Source organism: Corvus brachyrhynchos, unplaced genomic scaffold, assembly GCF_000691975.1.
Source record: "Corvus brachyrhynchos isolate BGI_N302 unplaced genomic scaffold, ASM69197v1 scaffold523, whole genome shotgun sequence".
Taxonomy (NCBI): domain Eukaryota; kingdom Metazoa; phylum Chordata; class Aves; order Passeriformes; family Corvidae; genus Corvus; species Corvus brachyrhynchos.
In genome coordinates, this window is record NW_008237265.1 from 1,322,661 (window position 1) to 1,343,787 (window position 21,127).

Consider the following 21,127-nt stretch of genomic DNA (forward strand, 5'->3'; position numbering starts at 1 on the left):
CCAAGCAGCAGCTGAGTTTCAAAACTTGCTGTTTTATCTCATTAAATTGCTCAAAATGTGATCCTTTCTGTTCCCACTGCAGATTCTGTAAGGAAAACAGGGAAGAACACTTCTCTGTAAGCAGCCTGTATTTTGTAAAAACCTTTTAATAGCATTTAGTATAATTTTTTAAAATTCTGTGAGCTGATCAGCACTTTTTTCTGCTGAGCAATTCAGGCTTGAGATAAAAGGTTTAAACTAGAGTGAGTTTTATACTTGAGTGATTGGAAACATACTTGGGGTTTTTCCCTTAGTGTAATATTTGGTGGGCATTTTCTTTGTCCCTTGTTAGAGGATGTCTTGTGAGTGAGGCCTGTACTAGGGCAAGGATTTGGAATTTTTTCCTACTTTTGATGTATCTCTGTGCTGGAAGCAATTTTTATGCAAGTTAGTGGTGGCTCTTACTTGAAGAACAGGTGAGTGACCTGCAAAAGAAGCTTGTAGGGAGAAATGTTAATGAGCTGGGTTTAAAGCAGTTTTAATTGATTTTTAACTTCAGAATTCCACATGCATAATAGTTGCTGTAGAATGCAATTTTTTCCATAAAAATTGAATCCAAGTACTTAATATTTAGCTGTTTACAGTAGGAATGGAAAAGTGGAAGCATTCTTACTTCCTTTATAGCAAAATCGAACCTAGAAAAAGCTCGAGTGAAGTCTCAGACATCTCAGTTATTTGACAATAATTTTTTCAGTATAAAAAGGAAGTGGTGTTTGTTCCATCTGAGTACGATGCCTTTGGCCAGTATTCAGACCACATTTCACGGGCCTTTCTACACCCTCTGAGAAAACCTATTTTCTTCTCAATAAAAGCCAAATCTGCCTAGGTTTTTATCTCCAGAATTAGGTCTCTAACCAAATCTCCTGTAATGTAACCTGTCTCATTATGCATTAATTACAATGTGTCCCTTTATTTCTACTCTTCTTATCCTCTATAGAGAAATCTCTCCTCTTCCTCCAGCCCCTTCTTTTTGTGGTTTGTTTTGTAATGAATATCATGTAGCTTTTGGTTAAATACAAGGACATATTTTATCTAATTCTGTGGTGTGAAATATTAATTGCTATGTGCTACTTTCTTACAGGAGAATATGTGATTTAGTGATTCTAGTAGATGATCAAAGTGGCATCAGGTTGGTTTCTGTATCAACAAACTGATAAATCACAAGGACAGGAGCTGCACTGAAAATGTACTGAACCCCTAGATGATATGAATCAACTGAATTTTAAAAAAAGCCTAAGGAATGATGGTTACATGTAAGTAAGCCTGATTTACGTACCAAACAATAGGATGAAAACGATGAAAAACAGAATTAGCAGAGTGCTGAAATATGATATGGAGGGTGAGATTCAGCATGGCTTGGCAGAGCATTAAAGTTCTGTAGAGCTTCTTGGAGGAGTCAGGAATGAAGAACATAAAAATCATCCAGTTGGTAGCTGTGTACTGAGAGAGGGGCTGAATAAGAAGGGGATATTTTACTGATGAAAGACTTGGAAAGAAAATCTCACAGAGGTAAAGTTGCAAAAGGATCTCATGAGACCAAACATATTGTTCCCCAATTTCAGTTGAGGGAGGACAGGTCATATCTCTGATAGTTTTTTGACCTAATCTTCTCTTCTCTTGTTCCTGGCTGTGCCGTCCTGCCCTTCCATGTGTTAGCACAGGTACCCACTTAATGTTATGGTGAACTGCGTCAGGGGATTGATGGGCCCCAACTTAGAGTAAACTTCCATTAAGTCAGAGAATAAAGTTGAGTGAGTGGGTCTTGGTTAAAAACCGTTTGCATTGTAAGCTGAATCTGCATTAAGGATTGCTGGGATGGTTGTAACAGTGCATTCTGTTTGCTGGGTGTAGGTGATGTATCTGTGGAGTACCTGGAATGGAGGAGTTCATAACTCCAAACCTTGCAGAGCTATGGGGGATACCTGGATTTTTGTTTCTGAGAAACAAAATGCCCAGAATGCCAAATGGCAGATTTGTCTCTCTTGCCCTCATTCACCGAGCAACACAACTGGCATATATGACTGTGCTCTCTTGCCATGGAGAAGTGTGTGTGTGTCTGGGGTTTCAATTTAAGATCCAACTATAGGGAATAATCTTTCTGCCCTTCCTGCATTCAGTATGTACAGGGAGATATGGAGAATAATTCAATGTTTTTATTCAAATATAAGAAACAAGTTTGGTTATGACTGAGCTGAAAAAGCAGGGGGTGAAAAATTATTGTAGCAGCTGTCTTGTCTAGTTTCAACCCAAGGCTCTTTGAAATTACAGAATTCTAAATCCTCATTTACAAACTAAATATGCACAGTACAAATGTTTATATTTTTAGTGCAAGTCCCTGTAAAGAAACAGATTTTTTTCATTGTACAAAGAAGGTGGATTTTATCTGAGAAAGATGAAGAACTGTGATCCCACCATTTTCTTACTGATTTCCCCACTGGTAGTTTTAATGTAGCTAAATATTCTTTTGTACTAGCTTTCATAACTTTTTTCAGTTCACAGGTGTGTAGAGATCTGCACCTTTCAGCAGGTTCCTAAAGAACTATTTGAAAGGTGTGTCTCTGTGTATGTGAGCTCCTCCCAGGCAATGTTGGCAGCATTGCCAGAGCAGACCTCTGTCAGGCTCCTCAGCCCTGCAGTTACCCAGCATGTGTTCCTGGCTCAGCTTCTTACCTGGCCTCTTGAGAGGCACTGTCACAGTTGTTGGTTTGTGGTATTTTTGTTTGTGTGGTTTTTTGAAAGTCTCTCAAAACTGCCAGCTGGTTTTCTTTCCTCTATTTTCATATTTGAAGAACCAAGGTAGGTAGGAAGGCAAGGAATTTTCTTCTCTTCTTTTGTCCATCTCCTGTTACATTAATTATGTTTTAGTTTTCTGTTGGCTTACTTGCTGTCTGAACTTGGCAGGGTCTGGTGTATTATATCTGGAGTGGTTCCCACACAAAGAGCTGGCTGGAGTCTTCCAAAGCACATTTGCATCTTGCTTCCGTCTTGCAGTCAGCAAGGGATGGTGTTAATCGGTAACAGAGAGAGGAAATTGTATCCCTCTCTATTTTTTGGCTTAATCTGGGAAAATTGTTGTTTCAAATGCTGTTTTTTCAAATGCTGCTAAGTTTTGACAAGCTTTATTTCCTGCTTGCTCTAGGAGAAACCAAAAAATGGCTTTTGTTTCCTAACTGTGGAAGGCATGTCATTAGACCTTTTGTGTCTGGAGACAGAAAAGGTTAATTTACAAGTTCAAGGAGCAAGAGACCTTTCCAGCTGCTCAAACAATTAAAATTCTGCCTTTGTGAGTATTCAGCAAAAAAATAGCTGCTTCTTGTTTTTTTAATCAACATCTTTCTCTTTTTCCTGGGCATCTGTGGCCAAAAGGACAATCATATGCATGAGACTCTACAGTGCATCACTGTGTGTTTGGTTTGACAGCTAAGTCAAACCTTACTTCCTACAGACCCTCAGAAATATCTGTGTGAAAATTAAAAACAATCTCTCATCTGTTTTGTCAGATTGCCCAGCATTTTCTTTAAACTGGAATACCTGAAAACAGAGGCCATGGTAACTAGCTTGAATACTGAGTTTTTTCTTTTCAGTTATGAAATGAGAATATCATGTAGGTTTGTGCTTCCATGTTGGTTTCTTATAAAAGATTTTCAGTGGCTTTTCTAAAGCATTATTTTCAGGGCTTATGAATGCCATCTACAAAATGTTGTTCTGGTTTTTTACTTTGTTCTTGATACTGAGCTAGAGACAAAGCATCAAGTTTTGATCTCTTCATCCCAGCTTTTCTTCATTCCAAAAGTTGAATGTTTGCATTTATCCCTTATTTTAGAAATCGATTCCAAGAAAAGCAAGTTGTGATAATTTTATTTCTCCTGCTAGATAAGGTCTGATTAGGAGACTAAAGCCAGCTCTAAAGTGGAAATCCTCACATTGCCATCCTTGTTACAGATGGTTTGCTTCATTAGTATCCTGCCTGATGTCCTAGGATAAATGGAGTCATTTGCATGGAAGTGCTATCGCCAGGACAGCATCTCCATCTTAAGGGAACCAGTATAGAGTATACTGGGCAAAATGTTTGTATGCCTTATGAAATATCTGTCCCAGTAGAGCTTTGCCTGGTGTGTATAGTAGACTTACACATGGAATTTTGCACATGGATTTCTCCCACCTGTCAGTCAAGTCTTTTTGCATCCCTGACAAGTGAGCTACGGAGGCTACAGTAATTTATCCACAGTGGCCCCAATGTTCCTGCACAGGTTCCTGCTGTGTGAGCAGTGATGCCATATTGAGGTGTGCCTGTCACAGGTCATTGTGTTCCAGTCACTGGACAGAGACCCCTGTCTGGGTTGGTGCTGATGGTCTGGGCTGTGAAATTCAGTAGCTGAGATCCAAACACCTGTAGAGTTGTGCTTGTCCTCCACCCTCCCCGAGGTGCAAGGGATGGGGATGGAGGGTCAGGGTGGGGACAGTTAAAGAGTTACAGCTGGGCCCACTGGTGCTTGCTTGTCAGGCATTTTCAGCACATCCGGGTCGTTCAGTCATTTACTAGACACGCTGATGGCCTTGCAGAAGAGTGAAATAATAAAGGCTTGGTTTTCAGTGTAAGAAATCTTGGTTTGGTTTTGTCCAGTGTACATAGCAATGCTTAAGGCATGTGGTTCAGAGCCAGCCGTGCCTACCCGAAATGGGAAACTGCAGCTCTCTTGGCAACCTGTGGGCTTCTGAACCTAAAATAAGGCTAAAAAGTAAAAGATCCAGTGTGTTAGGATGTTAACAGCTCCCTGCTTAATTCACACCCATTCCTCACATAGCTGCTCTTAGTATGTGGAATAGTGGTGTAAAAGCAACCAAAAAGCTGCAGATAGGGTAATTTGCACAGAAAATTATGTTGACTGCACTGAATATTAACATAAGATATTATTGTAAAGCAGCTCTGAAAATTACATTCAACTAATCCACTCAATCAACTAATACACTTATTTACAGAGATAAGCTATTGTAAAAGAGTACAGTTCTCAGCCAGCTAAGAACATCTTTTCTCTCATGTTTATCTTGATTGTATCCCCAAAGGATATTTCTTCCTCTCTTTTATGAAGGATTATTTCCATATTTAATTTGTATGTACATTTTTTGCTTTTCCTGAAGGACCGAAAATATTTTCTGACTTTTGCAGTCAGTTGAGAAACTTTGTACTAAAACCTTCCTGTCATATTTTAAGTCCCCTTACTTGAAAATCCATTTTCTGTGTCTTTCAATACTGCTGTGTGCTTCTGGATTGCAGTTTTCCTCCCTTTGTGAACTTGCCTCAGGAAGAGTCCCTGTTCAGGTATTTGAAGGGTCACTTGACTCAAATGTCGTTTTCATAAACTCCTGAACACCTCTTCTCAAGTCAAGAGCTATTTTCAATAACCAAAAATATTTACTGTGCACAGTTTTCCTGAACTACTCCAACGCCTCTTGTTTAATTTGGTATTTTTTGGTTAGAGGAGCGCCAGTCCTGTTAGTGCTGGAGCTGGAGCCAGCTGTGTTTCACAGGGTCCACTGCAGAGCTGATGAGCTCTGCAGGGGCTGCTGCAGGCTCTGAAGTTTGGCAGCTCCCTGTAGAGCTCAGAAGTTCTTAGGGCCTGAACCGAGCACAGTTGCAAAGTTGGGGCATTCACTGTGAAGGACCTCACCAAATAATTAGCTGTGCCAATTAAGCAGCTGCTCTTGCCACTGAAAAACATTCAGGAAGGTGAATGTTTGCACATCAGAAATTTGCAAAGCTGATGGGTGCTGGCAATAAATTTCTTTCCTTCTCTGCATACTGTTGGAAATCACTGCTAAATTATAGCATGTAATCTTGGCATTTGTAGTCTGTGAGCTTTTTTTCTCTGGATGTGGGATATTCTGCCATCAGAGTGCCTAGACTTTATGGGCTTTTTGGAAAAGCAGCTCTGTTACTTACTATATTTGTTCATCGTGCAGAATGAACTGTGACGTGCTGTTTCATCCTTTTTGTTTGGTTGGGTTTTTGTTTTGCTATGGCAAAACCTTCTATTTGACACAAATCAAAACTGTGAAGTTACAATATACAGTGCATAGTGATTTTGGGGCCTTTTTAAGGGGAAGTTTTATTGCCTGTATTCACCTTATGCACCAGGATGCAAAAACCAAAAAATGCTAGATTTAAAGAGGTATAGAAAAACATCTGTAGGAAAAAACTATCAAAACTCTTTCTCTATTTGTTCATAATTTTTAATGATAGTGATGCCTTTTCCTGGTCTTAAAATCAAGAGTCAAACACGGTTAGAAAGGGAAAAGGGATTTTACCTTGGTATTTATTTTAAGGATCCTTAGGTGCACACGTCCAGATCAAATGCACCTCCATGCACACTGCAATGCCCCCCCACAAGATCTGGTACAACATTATAGGTCTTACTAATTAGCATATCTATCAAAGATTCCCCAATGAGAGGCTCGAGTGAGCCCCCCTCCCCAAGGAACCTTCCCCTGGATGGTTCTATCTTGGTTTACAGAATGTGTTCTGGAGAGGACCTTGGGGTCTGGGGCACACTAACCCCTACCTACAAAGCTTCTAAAATGTTTCGTCTCCTAGCTGAACAAACAAGTCCAAGAATGTAGGCAAAAAGCACTAGGAATACAGAAGTTGTAAAAAGGTATAACAGGGGTATAAAAGAAAAGGCAAAAAGTCATCATGGCATCAATGAGATAACCTTTAAGATAAATCAACATTCTGGGCCACAGCCAAACAAAAGACCAACTAATTTTTTTATTTAAGTCTAAGAACCTTAGTCTCTTCTGTAAGTGTATGTCAAATACTTGATGGTCCTTAATGCGTTGGAGGGGGGCATGACTCTGTAATATTAAGAATTACAAGCACAGATAAAAAGAAATACATTTGTTGTTGTTTTTGTTTTTCTTTTAAATTTTTATAACAGCTCACAACTATTTCCAGAGTCTACTGGTAAAATTAAAATCTATATTCCTGGATTTTAATTGTATAGCAAAGTGTAACTAGATGATTCAGCGCAAGACATTATTTTTCTCTTAATATTTTGCTCTATCCCATGGGCTTTGGTGGTGGCTTTTTTCAATTGAAATAACTAAATATGTTTGAAGAGGATGGGGAAGAGGAATAATGGCCCTTACCTTGTCTGCGTGGCTGTCACCAGCTGGAGCATGGCTGGTTCCAAAGATGTTTAATGGAGACATTAAAATTCACAGGCTTTCAAGCAAGGTGGGGGGAAACAAACATGTGATAGTGAAAAAACCCCAAACTGTTGAAGAAACTGCACAGAGGTCACTGGAGCTGATTGGAAGTATTACTGAATCTTAAAGCCAGTTCACTGTGTGTGCGTGTTCCTCTGACAAATGAAATAGGGCTGGTTTTGTGAAGTCTGGGAAGCCTTTTCTTTCTTACCAAACTACCCTTACCTGGTTTTGCTTGAGTAATTGCAGCATGCATGAGAGGTGAGAGTGAGACAGAAAAGAATATGAGGCTGTACAGCAGTTAATGAGCTGTTTCAGTCAAAAAAAATCAGTCCGGCAGGCTGGTCAGAGCCTTGGAACCTATTAACCTTGATTTGGAAGTCTAAGACTTGACAGCTGGGGCAAAGAAGGGCTGTCTTAAAGAAGTTAAAAGTAAATCTCTCTTTTTCTCTCTTCTTTCTCACACGCTCACAGGTGAAATGCTGCCTGACTTTAACATTTCTTTTTTCAAATGTGCTTTCTTACTGCATAGCTTGGCCAGGTGCCTTGCTACTGTGCTACCTATCTGGAAGTTATTTGGGGTTTATCCTTCTTCCTGATGAAAAACCATTTTATAGGAGGCAATTGTTTATGCATGGAGAAGTCTCATATGTTCTCTTCAGATATTTTTGTGCTCTGTGTTAAGATAAACATGTTGCTCTGTGAAGAATGACTCACTTGGGATCAAATAGGACAATATTTGTGTTAATCAGCTACATTTCTGTCCACAGATATTGCTGCACATTAAAACAAACATGCTGTAGACATGAATTAAGGGGGAAGATATTACTTGGAATTTCCTGACTCTTTAAAATAAAAATAAAAATAATAATAATAATAATAATAATAAATCTTTGCCAAGAATAACTTCATCTGCAAGTGTTTCTTAAATATGTTGCACATTTGTTTTCCTTTAGAGGATGGGTGGTTAGGCCTCCTCACATGTGGGCACCATATACTGACCTGTTGTGGTTCTGCGATGATCTGAGTTAAAGGCTTCAGGTCTTTCCTAATCTGAATTGTTTTGACTGAGCCAGGCTGAGGAGCACAGATACAAGCAGGTAATGCTGGCAGATGTTATGAGGTTATGAGAAGCAATTTAGGACAGTAGTCTGTTCCAGCTGCAACAACAAAACAGAGCAAGCACCGTGAACACACTTTGGCTGATCTGTTTATATTCTGTGTTACTTCAGTTTAGTTATGCCTTCTGTCAACAACCCACAAAAGTAAATCCACTTTCCACCACCTGCAGAAAAAGGACAAATACTCTCACCCCCTGCTAGTCTCCAGCCAAAATAAAGTGGTTTCCCTTGCTTTGCGTCCATCTTAAATGCAACTGAGTAGCTTCCCTCTCCCCACTGTTTGGTAATGAATGTTTAAAAATTGGTGTATGATACATGTTTTAAAACTTGCTTGTCCAGTCTTAAAAGATTTTACAGAGTGTTTTTCTCAGTTACTGGATGCAAGCTGTGCTTCTAAACGTGTTGACATAGCTGCTTGTCTCAAAATTTCTCTGGAAATAAAAGGAAATGGATTAGTCTTCCATCAAATCCACTCCACAGCATCACACGGAGCTGTGTCTGCTAGAAGTCTGCACACCTTCTTCTGTTCCCCCCCCTGAATTCTGATGCATATTAAAGAAGCTGTTGTACTTTTATGAGAATTTGTAATATCTTTGCTGTTGAATGTTGAATTTTCAGATGGTTGTCAAGATCTGTTGGATATCTCCAACTTTCTCACTTGACCCAAGGAAAGAAAGAAATGTATGGAAGTATAACCTGACATAGTACTGTGGGTTTGTCTTAAGTTGTTTTTCTTCAGCTTTTTGTGAAGCAGCTTTGCTTTGTTTCACAGGGTATGTGCCTCTTACCCAGCAGAGCAGAGCTCCACAGACATTGTCTCTGCTGAACAGAGAGTGCCTTTGTCTTTACTGCAAGTTGTAGTCAGTGTTCCAGTTGTAGATTTATACATGACTGCTTTCTTTTTTTGTCTTTTCTCTTTTCAAATAATTGTAGGTTCATGTACTGGACAGACTGGGGAGAAGTGCCAAAGATAGAAAGAGCTGGGATGGATGGTTCAAGCCGCTCCATTATTGTTAACACGGACATATATTGGCCAAATGGACTGACATTGGATTATGAGGAACAGAAACTCTACTGGGCAGATGCTAAACTGAATTTCATCCACAAATCAAATCTGGATGGAAGTCATAGGTAAGAAGTTTTTGGTTTTATGTGTGTAATGTGGGGATTTTCTTAGATGATGCTGCTTAAGCAATATTGTAATCTTGTGTTGCAGCGAATTGTCAGATGAGCACTCAAAGAATTTTAAACAAACCAGTGCTGTCAGAAACCTTTATTCTTTGCCATCCTCACCTTCCCAGCACTGTGAAATGGAATGTATACTTCTCTTCAGGCTACCCTGTAACTCTCCCAAAGACTTTCCTCAACCAGTTCCATAAAAAAATCCTCACATTCTATTCTTAATTGTGTAAGACTATGTAGCAAAATCGTCTCTTTTCGGTAGGTCTTCTGGGTAGTGTTGCTGTGGTATTCAGAAATGCAGAAGATAATATGAGAAAATGGATCATCACGTATTAGTATTTCGGTTTCATTAATCCTGGGGGCTGGGAAATTAGTGGAGAACAGTCCTTACAGGAGAGCTATGTTAAAATGACTGTTTTCCTTGAACAGTTTTATAGCAATCGTGATTCTTTTTGATCCAGTCATGGCTACTTCTTAATTAAGGGTATAAACGGTACTTTGTATATATGCATTTATCCCTAATTTAAATTATGACCCTCTTCATTAGATGAGCTTTGACACGTACTCTTTGCACACACAAATAAATCACAGCTTGTGCCCAAGGTGTTATACGGAGAGATGATTTTTTGTGGGGTTGTTCTTCGCAAATTTTTGTGGTGTTTCAGCTAGTTTAGCTGGGTATGAAATATCCTTTCTTATGCTCTTTGTTCTGGCCTCTTAGGGACTGTCCCACCTTTTACCACAAATGTTAATGTGACATAAAGAAATGAATTCTATTGATAAGTATTGTTGTTGTTCTATTGATAAGTATCTATTGTTGTTTTGTGTGGACTGGTGAGTAGGAATACAGGCAGCATACATGAAACATGTTCACTGTCTTCCTGTGATATTTATTTTGAACTCCACAATTTCTTTGTAATGCTGGTTTGAAAGGTTACATCAGTTCCTCCTAAATTCTGCCTTGTAAGCGATCACAAGTCCATGCAGTATGTTTGTAATGGTGTTTGTTCATGGAAAGTGCCAGGAGTTGGATGCAGTTTTAAATTTGTGTCTTTGGATATAAGTATTATGACTAGCTTGTTTAATTCAAAACGTGGACTCTGGATATCTGTTTTGAAGTAGTCCTTCATTTGCTTCACAAGAAAGAAAACTTAGTACCAAAAAGAGAGAATATTTCATAGTGATACTTTCTTTCAGAAAGGAAGACTGTCACATAAGTTTTCAAGTAATGGAGAGAAAAGGATAAAAATTGTCATATACAGTAGCAACTTGAGTATTTTTTCTTTTATCTGGTGTCTCCAGCCTTTTTGGTTCCAGAGCTACTTCAGTGTTTCCTGCTGGCACTTTTTCTTTTTCAATCTTGTTTTGCTATTGACTTCTTTGCGTTTTATCTCTTGCTGGTGAGCTGTTGCAGTGGTGTAAATATACTTGGGTTTGGTATTCTGTTCTTATTTTCAAGGTGTTTATTCCCTGGTCTGCCGTTGGTTAACCTGGGAGATGAGACTGTGGAGGTGCTGATCTTTCTTGGTGCAAGGGGCTGGCCAGCCTTGTCTGTGACAGCTGTGTCCAACAGCTGCCTCATGGCACAGAAGTGAAGTCACCTGAGTCCCAGTAGTTACCTCATTCCACAGTAAATTCTCTGGAATTAATTAAGCCTGTAATAAAGACCTGTACAGACAAGTAATTTAGATTTTTAGATCTACTAATTCTTTCTTACACAACAACTATAAAAACCAAAGCAGTCTGATGATTTAGGTTGGGTTTATTTTTCAAATGGATGCATTTCAGTATCAGGAATATGTCGTGACAGTATGCTAATATATTACTATTTGAGGGGCAGAAAGGGAAGTCATCCCTAGAAAGGAAAGTATATATGACTTCCCTTAAGCACTCAGAGGCACAAACCAATTCTAACAGCACCTGTTTTTCCCTAGGCATGTGAGAAAGTTCTGAAGATTCAAAAAATAGTCAACATCTGTATCCAGGCATTTTTGTTTCATTTTTTATTCTTTCCAATTACATCATTAGGAGGAGAAAAAAAGAACTGTAGAACTTAGTCTGTTCTGCAATGGGGTTTTATGGGGTGTTTTTTTTCTGCTGTGACCTCTTAACCTCTGCCTCTATTAAGAAAGATGATCTTCTGGGGCTATCCAAAGTGATTTTTTTTTTTTGTGTTACTGTCTTTCAGTTATCCAACAAATTCAGCTTTCTCAATGTGATCTTTTACAGCTGTAATGCAGTATTTTGTCTCTTAGTTATTTTGTTCATCTTTTTCAGTAACTGATTCACTAATAATAAAAAAGAAACGACAGTTTCTAATTCTGCAGCCAAAGCAAAAACTTTTTAGATTTTCCTTTTCAGTGGAATAAATCGCCCCACCGAACCACCCAAAACCCACAAAGCCTTTAGCCTAGCCATCTCCAACCCTTTCAAAAAAAAAAAGCAACCAACAAAAACCCACACCTACAGTTTTCCACCACCACCTCTTAAGAGGACTATCAGAGTTTTTTCCTTTAGAGTTAAGTGTGGGGGAGAACAAGATCATTATCAAGTGCGTAATCTAACTTAAACCAGACTCTTTGGTTTATTTAGAAACTGCCAGTTCTGGTGATTTTTTATTTCTTGATCTTTAGACCATTCTTCTAAATTGCTGCTTTATATTTCTACTTAATTGTTTTGAGGGTTTTTGTTGCTAAATTTCTAAATTTCTCTTGATTAGAACAGATTCTTTTATTTTATCCTTGTGAAGTGTTACTAGTTTTTCTGATGCTTTACCGAATGTCAGCATGTCTGGGAAAATATATGCTTCTGCAAGTTGGAGCTATTGAAATGAAAAAGGCAAATGAGTTACTGAAAGATATGTGTCTTCATAAAAATTAGATCTTCTAGATCTGGATAGATCTAACTTAGAAAAGGAAGCAGATGAGTAAAATTTTGAAGGCGTTCTCTCTAGAAATTTGCAATGCATTTCTAAATCTGTAAGAAATCTGAAACTTTTTTTGTTCTTTTATTCCTACAGTCTGAATATTATCTCTCTACAGCTGATACTAAACAAGAATTAAAACTTTTAAGATTTATATCTCAGAGAAGGACTTTGATCTGAATCATAGAATATGCCGAGTTGGACAGACCCACAAGGATCATTGAGTCCAACCCCCAGCCCTGCACAGACACCCCAGCAATCCCACCCTGTGCATCCCTGAGAGCGGTGTCCAAACACTCCTGGAGCTCTGGCAGCCTTGGGGCCGTGCCCATTCCCCGGGGAGCCTGTTCAGTGCCCCAGCACCCTCTGGGGGAAGAACCTTTTCCTCATATCCAACCTAACCCACCCTGACACAGCTCCAGCACTTCCCTCAGGTCCTGTCCCTGGTCACACAGAGATCAGAGCTCAAAGCTGCCCCTCAGCTTCCTTCATGAGGATGTTGAAGAGCACAGTGAGCTCTGGCCTCAGTCTCCTCCAGCTGAACAGACCCAGTGTCCTCAGCTGCTGCCCACATGGCCTCCCCTCCAGGCCCTTCACCATCTTCACATCCCTTCTTTGGACACTCTCTAACGGCTTTAGATCTTTCTTGTACTGTGGCACCCAAAACCACACACAGTATTCAAGGTGAGCTGCCTCATGTCCAACTGGCCATCGACCGGGACCCCCAGGTCCCTTTCCCTGGCACTGCTTTCCAGAATCTCATTCCCAGTCTGTCTGTACATCCAGGGGTGCCCCATCTCAGGTGCATGACGGACGTGAATCCTTTACTTGTTGCTTTCAGGGGTCTGGAAAGTGAAAGAGTACATTATGCAGGTGGGAGGAATATGCAGAGAGAGAAACAAAGTATAAGCCTTGATTACTGGGGTTTGATGGAGTTTTTGTCACCTCTTCCAATGGGACTGGAATCACAGCCATTAAAACCAGTGTGCAGCATGACAGCTCTGGCAGCAGCACTCAGTTAAATATGTGGTAGAGTCATAAATTCGTGAGAAAACCTCTCGCAAATTTTACAGGGATGATTATGGTTCATTACCTGCTAGCCCTGGGATTTACTAGCCCTAGCTGCTCCACTGTTGGGCTCATTAGAATAAAGACGAAGAGCACAGAAATTGATGACTAATGCCCTTGATTTGCCAGTGAGAGAAAGGAATGAACAGTTTTTCATGTCAGAATGCAATAATTAAAGAACTAAATTGATGCATAGAAGAGATGGTTTTGTTTTTTTGCAGCTCTCGCCCTGCTCTTATCAGAGGGAACAGTTGCTTTTTGTGGGACTAATTAAACAAAACTGAATTGCAGACAGCTCTCCTGTGAGTAGAGTCCCTGAGATAGGTTGGCCTGCTAAGGCAGTTCTTGAATTAATTTCCTCTTCCTTTACCCTGCAGCAGCAGTTCTAATTAATAAGTTAACACATTACTGGCTGAAGGGAAATGCACTTACAAGGTCCCCCAGGAAGTGTTAGTGCTAATGAGATGGTTTTTGAGGCCACTGTAAGAAAACATACTTTCAGCAACTGTCAGAAAGCTGGGAAGCTCTTGCAAGAGGTGAATGTCTTAAGTTTGCACAATTGGAGCATTGATTTTTCTTGTTTCTCTTTTCAAGCATCAGCTCATGTCTGTCTGCCAGATGATTAGTTGCAGATTTGTTGAAACACTAAAAATACTGTATCCCTGCATTTAGAAGAGGGTTTTTTTCCTCATTGGCCTCTAATGTGTACAGTACATGACATTATGTACAAGGTATAAAATGTCATGTTCTGTTGATATCTTTCTGTATATTTCTGTGAGATAAAATTGCTTAACAACTTCAAGCAATGAAGAGGAACCAGTCAGTGATGAGAAGCCTGTTTCAATACCTCACCAACACAGGCCAGTGCAGAAGCCAAATAATGCCCTAATTAAAACTGCTAGAGAATCCTGCATAAAGAATTAATTAGATGATTTGGACACAGAGCTAGGGTGAATTTCTTGGTTCTTCCCCAAGGTGCTTCTGAAAAAAAATGCTGGAAAAGTGGAGCTTCAAAACGTCTGTTTGCCTGAAAAATGACCTACAGAATGACTTCATTTTTCAACCATGATTTGATTTCTGATTGACTTTTTCAGAATTTCATTGCAGGTGGGATTTGAAATGTCATGGCTAGACCTGTTTGTTATATATTCTTTCTGGAAACACATGGCAGTTGTGGCTTAAAGAAGTGGCAAAAGACAAAATCACTTTGGTCTGAAAAGAGAGCATTATATCCCACAAGTCATGTTTCCTGCCTACTTTCTCAGGTAATTAAAAGCAGGCTTGTCTTCTGATAAGAATATTTGGACAAGCATTCATGGTAAAAATCTAGGCTAGTTTTCTGAGTTTGCTTTGCAAATGTTTTTGTTAGGTTGGCAGGAGAGGAAATCCTGCGAGCTGAGGGAACCAGAGGTCCCTGCCTTCCTTGTGGCATCCTTTGTGTGGTATTTTATGGGTATATCTTAGTCTTTGATCCTGCTTCATCTGATTCATGCTCTGAGTGCTTTGGCCACTTGCTAACATTTCCAGTTGTCACAAGTCAAAGATGTGTTAATTCCTGCAATTTTGTAAATACTCAAGGCATTAAGCACTCTGTCGATGGCAAAAAAGGTTTTGCTTAAGATACTGTAATTTGCTTCGTCCAAACCTCTTATATGCTTTCTTTAATATGATGAGCACTGAAAGCAGACTTTTTTTCCCCCCTTTCTGATAGCCTGGGAGATGGTAATAGGTATGGGATCCCCCATAGGGACACTGGAGAAATGGAGTGAAACATAAACGTCAAAAATGCTTGCACCCTGCCCTGGAGACTGAACACAGGCAGCCTCAGGGGTTACCTGAAAGGAGTTTTGCTACTGTGAAACTGGAATGTTAATGGTTTAGAGACATACAGGCCAGAACATCTGAAGTACCCCAGGTTTTCTGCAGGTGTTCTGATCGGTTCTTGAGACTAGAAAACTGTAATGCAGCAAGAATAAAAGGCATTTGGTTAATGGAAAGTGTTTACTTGTTTATTTTTATGGAGAACTGCTGTTATGCTTGGATATAAAACATCTATTAAAATTCTAGGAGGGAAAATAGTAGTTCTTAAGATATTTTAAATTTAAATTATCTTGATTATTGATGGCTTTCTTTTGGTGATCTGAATTATTAAATTTCATAGCTGTAACATAGCTTTGAATGCTAGTATTAGTTGGAAAATAAATAAAGGTAGACTGAGGAAATCCTGGCTGTAATAAAGGATATTAATTTAGTGGGGTTTTGGTCATTTTGCTGTTAATTTTTATTTCAAGTGAGTTTAGTCTTTGTCTGAAATACATATTATACTGAAGCAAGAGCTTTTTTGTCATTGTTAATATAAAACTGGATAGACTGTCTATGAAGTTTTATGTATGTATTCTATTCCAGAGTTCAGTAGTCCCTTTTGTAATTCCTGCTTTAACTGGTTTATTGTTTGTTTCCTTTATCTTCACAAAGTGTTTCACAAGACTCTTTAACAGAATAAGAATAGAAAGGTGAATTTATTTAAATTGGATCTATATTTTCTCCAGACAGTAGAAAACGCTACCATAGCAAGTATTTATTGTAATGGCATCTCGGATTACTGTGATGATAAACAGTTGTATTTGGGAAATCATGATATTCCACACAGAATTTAATTTCTGTGGAAACTGCTTGTTTTCTCTCTCTCTTCTCACCTTCCTTCTCTGCTGTCCCTTTGTGCATTTCCTTCCCAGCCAACTCAACAGAGATGGTGGCATTTTAAATGTCAATCACCACCCAGATTTTTAAGGCAAATTTGCGTGATTATATGCCTGGCACAGGGAAGATTATTAAAGTTAGTGTGTGCTTAGTACCATCTAATATAGAGCCAATTTGCATCTTGCCGAAGCCCTGGAGATGTCTCCTGAATGAATAACATTACTCCTTATCCCCAGCTCTCACTTTCCCATCGTCTCTGGCATCTCTTTCTAAATGAGACTAATGATACAAGGGCAGAAGTCTGAAGGACCCAAGGAGCTTGGTGAAGGATGACAGGATGGAGTGCCTTTTGCTGTCGTATCACTTGTTCCAGTCAAGCCTGGCCTGACAGTGTAGTTGCCACCGAGGACTGTCAGGTCCCATGAGCCCAGCTGCACCTGCAGAGCTGTACCTGGAACCCAGAGCAGGGCCAGAAATGTGGAGACGTGTCTGCTCCCTGACCCTGTGTGGGTCACCACCCTGGAGGTGAGAGGCACCTGCTCCCACCAACTCTGTGCAGCAGCTGAGTACTACGGGTGACACTCTGGTCCCCTTCATCCATCTGGCTGTATTTAATAAATAATTAGTCAAGGCAGAAGTCGGGACCCCTCGTCTCGCTCACCAAAAGCAGAGCTTTGCAGTTCCTTGTGTAGGTCTTGCTGAAGCATAGCTGCTCACAGCACCCCTCAGAAGGTCATTTCTTATTCCCTCTCTTCTTCCTTTCCCTGTTTTTTAACAGCTGGGCTCTTCAGCTCTTTCCTCCTGCTCCTCATTAGGGTGTGGAGGCTCATTGAGCTCAACTCAAGCCACTGCTTCCATGCTGGCACACATCATATGGCTGCTGTTCAGCAAGGCTGCAAGTGTGGCCTGTGGAGGATATTCCAAGGGGGAAAAAGCCCTGCTGTTTTTGCTGGTTGGAAGTGAGCTATCACCTTGGAATGGCTTGCTGGAAACCAAGATTACAGAGTACGTGTTACTGGTAATACTGATCTTAATGAGATGCAAGAAATACACACTTGTGTTTGGGCCCAAAGCCATCTTCATGCATTGCAACTTTATATCTGCTGAGAAGAATAATACTAGTTGAGGAGTAATTGCTTCAAGGCAGTGACTGACAGCACAGTCAAATGAAGGGCTCCTGAATCTCTCCAGATAAGGGCTGGTTTAAATAAGGGTCACAGTTCATCTGATGCATTGTCATATGAATAGATGGTTGTCTGAAAGTTAGGCATGTCTAACAGCTGCTATTGTACTCAAAGATTTATTCCCACTCGTGGTGGGTATGAATCACATGTAAAATTCCTCTGTGTGGGTTTTTGTTGGTTTGTTTGTTTGTTTGTTTTATTGGTTGGTTTTGTTTTAAAGTAAGATAGTCAGAATGCTTCATAAAAATGTGGCTTCTCTTGTTACGGGGATGCTGTCTTTGGTGCAGGTTTGGTTATAGTGAGAGTTTTGGACTTTTATTGCTTCTGTTTCATGTGACAAAATGTCATATGTGTCATTTGTGAAATGTCATACAATATGTCATACACAAATATGCAGTCTCCAAGCCTGCTCTAGACTAAAATTCAAATCTGAAGACATTTAGGGTGTGGGGGTAGGGTCGGTTAAAATGTTTGCGGATTTGGAATGCCTTTATTCTTGGTATGGTACTGGAATGTGTTGTGTCATTCTGGCTTCACTGTTTGGCTGGCAGGTTTCAGCTTTAAATTATGTTACAATAGTCTTTTGTAAGGTGCTTAGTTGGTGCATTTAATTAGAAGCAAATATATACCTGACTCCAGACAGAGATAAGAAAGAAAAGATAATATGTCCTACTTTTGAGTGCAAAATACCAAGAAATAGAAGATTTTGTTTGGTGTAGAATTGGAACACTAGAGTGACAAGCAAGGGAATCTGTATCTTTTTCTCATAAGTAGAAAAAAAATAGAAGCTTTAAAGATAATGCATCTTTTTCCAGAAGCTAAGGTGAAAGAGCAGTAATGACTATGGTCTCCTTGTACTCAGTCATTGGTAGAAGACACCTTCAAGCTTCTTGCTTTAATATACTCTTCTGTTATATTTTAACAGCAAATATTTGGAAAATAAGAGTATTTTGAAGTGTATTGAAGTTAACACACTTCAGCTAGACGTATTTCCAAAAGTGATGCCTATGGTGTGGGGGTGTTTTCTCAGTAAATGTATGGATAATTATTGTCTTCCCTGCAAGAAGAAAATTGGGAGGCTGGTGTTCATAGTGTGCCTTTTTCTGAAGGAGTAGCAGGGCTGTGTGTCAATCCCTTATGCCTCCAGTTCAGGAAAGGGATGGTGATCCCCACTGTCCAGCAGGAGCTTGCCTAGGTGGGAACACACTTCCACTTAGGCAATTAAGAAGAAAGGAGGTGGGAAGAAGCACTCATGTAAAAGGTACTTGTGTGGCCCTGCTTTGAGCAGGGTGTTGGTCCAGATGACCTCTGTAGTCCTCTCCATCTTAAATTTTTTTCTGTGATTCTGAATAAAATAAGAATTGAGCTACTTAATTCCAGTTCTGAGGATCTTAGGTACGGATAATTAGTTTCTACATCACAAGAACCTAGAAAAACTGTCTTCAGTAATGTTTGTGCTGCATTTTTGTGATGGCTAATGAGCATGTCTTTGTATATATACATAAAATATATGGGTATACTCTTTAATTTTGTTTGCGAACCTGGAGTGGCAGTGACCCAGTTTGCTCAGAAATGATACCATTACCATGGCAGAAAATCACTAGAACTCTGTTTAATGGCACTGCTTATAATAAAAACAATAGCTTAATAATTCTCATAATAATGAAAGTAACTTTAAAGGTTTCTTTATAGTGAAAAACTACTTTAGAGTATTTTTTTGATGGTTCAAAAGAGCAAAACTGGAAGAGATGGATGGACAGCTAATTGAGCAGTTTTTCTGAGTCTGAAATCAGCTAAGGCTGAAATTGGTGGACATGGTGTATCAGTAGGTAGCAGTCAGACTTGCATAAAATCAGCTAGCGTTCCCCCGGCTTCATGAGGTGGCAGAGAGCCCTACAGGTATGGACTGTTCAAGAGATGATAAGAAGTATCCACAGATCTAAGTAAGGATTTCAGTTAGCATCTCTTGGGCTTCTCAGTATCAGAAGGCAGCCTGAAAATAGTATTCCTGTGTTGTTCCTTCATATCATTCCCAAGAGTGGGGGCAGTATATTAATTTCCCATAAATAAATAAATACAAAGTTCTGATCAACAGTACTCAAACTTCTTTTCACAGAAGCTGTGTTCAGGCAAAACTGTCACATGAGCTGAGTTTGAGCATTCATTTTCTTCCCTGTGCTCTACTAGGCAAGCAGTGGTTAAAGGCTCCCTTCCACATCCCTTTGCTTTGACACTGTTCGGGGACACGTTGTACTGGACTGACTGGAACACGCATTCGATCTTGGCCTGCAGCAAGTACTCCGGGGAGGACCTGCGTGAGATACATTCCAACATCTTCTCTCCCATGGATATCCATGCCTTCAGCCAGAAGAGGCAGCCAAATGGTAAGCTGTCTTGCTTTCTTTTTTTAATTGCAAGTTGGAACTGATTTGCAAAAGTCTTAATTAGTCTTTCTGTATGGTGCTGGGTGGCAATTTTTCCAGTACAGAGAATAGCAAAAGACCAAAAGGGAAACCAGATATTCTCTACATTTTTTGCAGGGATTTTTAAGTGCAAGAAAACCCCCCATCTCTTACTTTTTTTTCTGCCTAAAGACACATTTATGCTGTTGTCGTATTTTTCTGTTTCCTGTGCCATAATGTCAGGGAACACAGTATTTTTATTTGTCGACGTGGTAGTTCCTGAGTGGAAAGTAGTGTTAATTTGGCAGATGATACTAAGCAGGACTAGCTCTGTGTAGTAACCACTGTCTTAACCATTGTTTTAATTTACTGTGTTTGCATTTTGGTTTTACAGTGCATTTTGGTATGCACTCAGCACCAGTATGCTGAATAGTTTTTAAAAATGAGAAGAGCAGAGCTGAAACAAGGTTCTTGTTTAGAGCTAAGTGCTACTTTCCCAAGAAGGGAAACGTTCAACATTCGTGCATTTTGGTACCATAAATACCCCACTACTCAACACTTGGAAATAGTTTTTACTTGTTCTGTGTTTATCATTTCCTCCTTTAATCTGTGTTGCTGCCACTGATTCTACCACTCAAATGCTGTATGTGTCTTAACACATGATATGAGGTCATTGGTTATCAGAAGCATTAATCTGTGTGATTTATGTTTAACAGCTACAAACCCATGTGGAATTAATAATGGTGGCTGCTCCCACTTGTGTTTGATGTCTCCTACCAAGCCCTCTTATCAGTGTGCATGTCCCACTGGTGTGAAACTTCTCGAGAATGGAAAGACCTGCAAAGATGGTAGGCTTTGTTTCAAACAAATCCTTTAGATTAAGCACAAAGTAGCTTTTTGAGGGAAAGGAATTCTTCCAGTTGCACTATATGATGTTAGGGGTGGCAAATTCTGAAACTATGTTTGCTTTTGCAGTACGGATAAAAGTGATTGGAAAATGCCCTCTACATTTTAAAAAACGAAGATTTTCATGACCGAAGGGCAGGTTACTTCCACTTATAAAATTTAAGTTGCAGTTCTGTCTCTGTCACTAACTTTCTGCAGGTTTTGGGGGGCTCTGTTGTTCCCTTTTCTTAGAGAAAAAGATACCTACCTCCTCTGTTGTCTCTAAAATGTTTCTGACATTACTGGTCATTAAGTATTTGGCTAATAGGATTGGACAACAACCCCTTAAATTTTTTTTTTTTTTTAAGTCTGATGTCCATTTATTATACACACATACACCTGGAATCCCTTTCTGAA

The 21,127-nt window shown here is 39.6% G+C and overlaps 1 protein-coding gene across 1 annotated transcript in view; it reads left to right on the plus strand.

The window, feature by feature from the left end:
• LRP6 (LDL receptor related protein 6) overlaps positions 1 to 21,127 on the plus strand; it is a 100,183-nt gene that overhangs the window by 27,989 nt on the left and 51,067 nt on the right. The window contains exons 2-4 of the mRNA XM_008630833.2: positions 9,300 to 9,497; positions 19,611 to 19,807; positions 20,542 to 20,673. Of these exons, the coding sequence (XP_008629055.2) occupies positions 9,300 to 9,497; positions 19,611 to 19,807; positions 20,542 to 20,673 (527 nt within the window). The remainder of the gene's footprint in view (positions 1 to 9,299; positions 9,498 to 19,610; positions 19,808 to 20,541; positions 20,674 to 21,127) is intronic.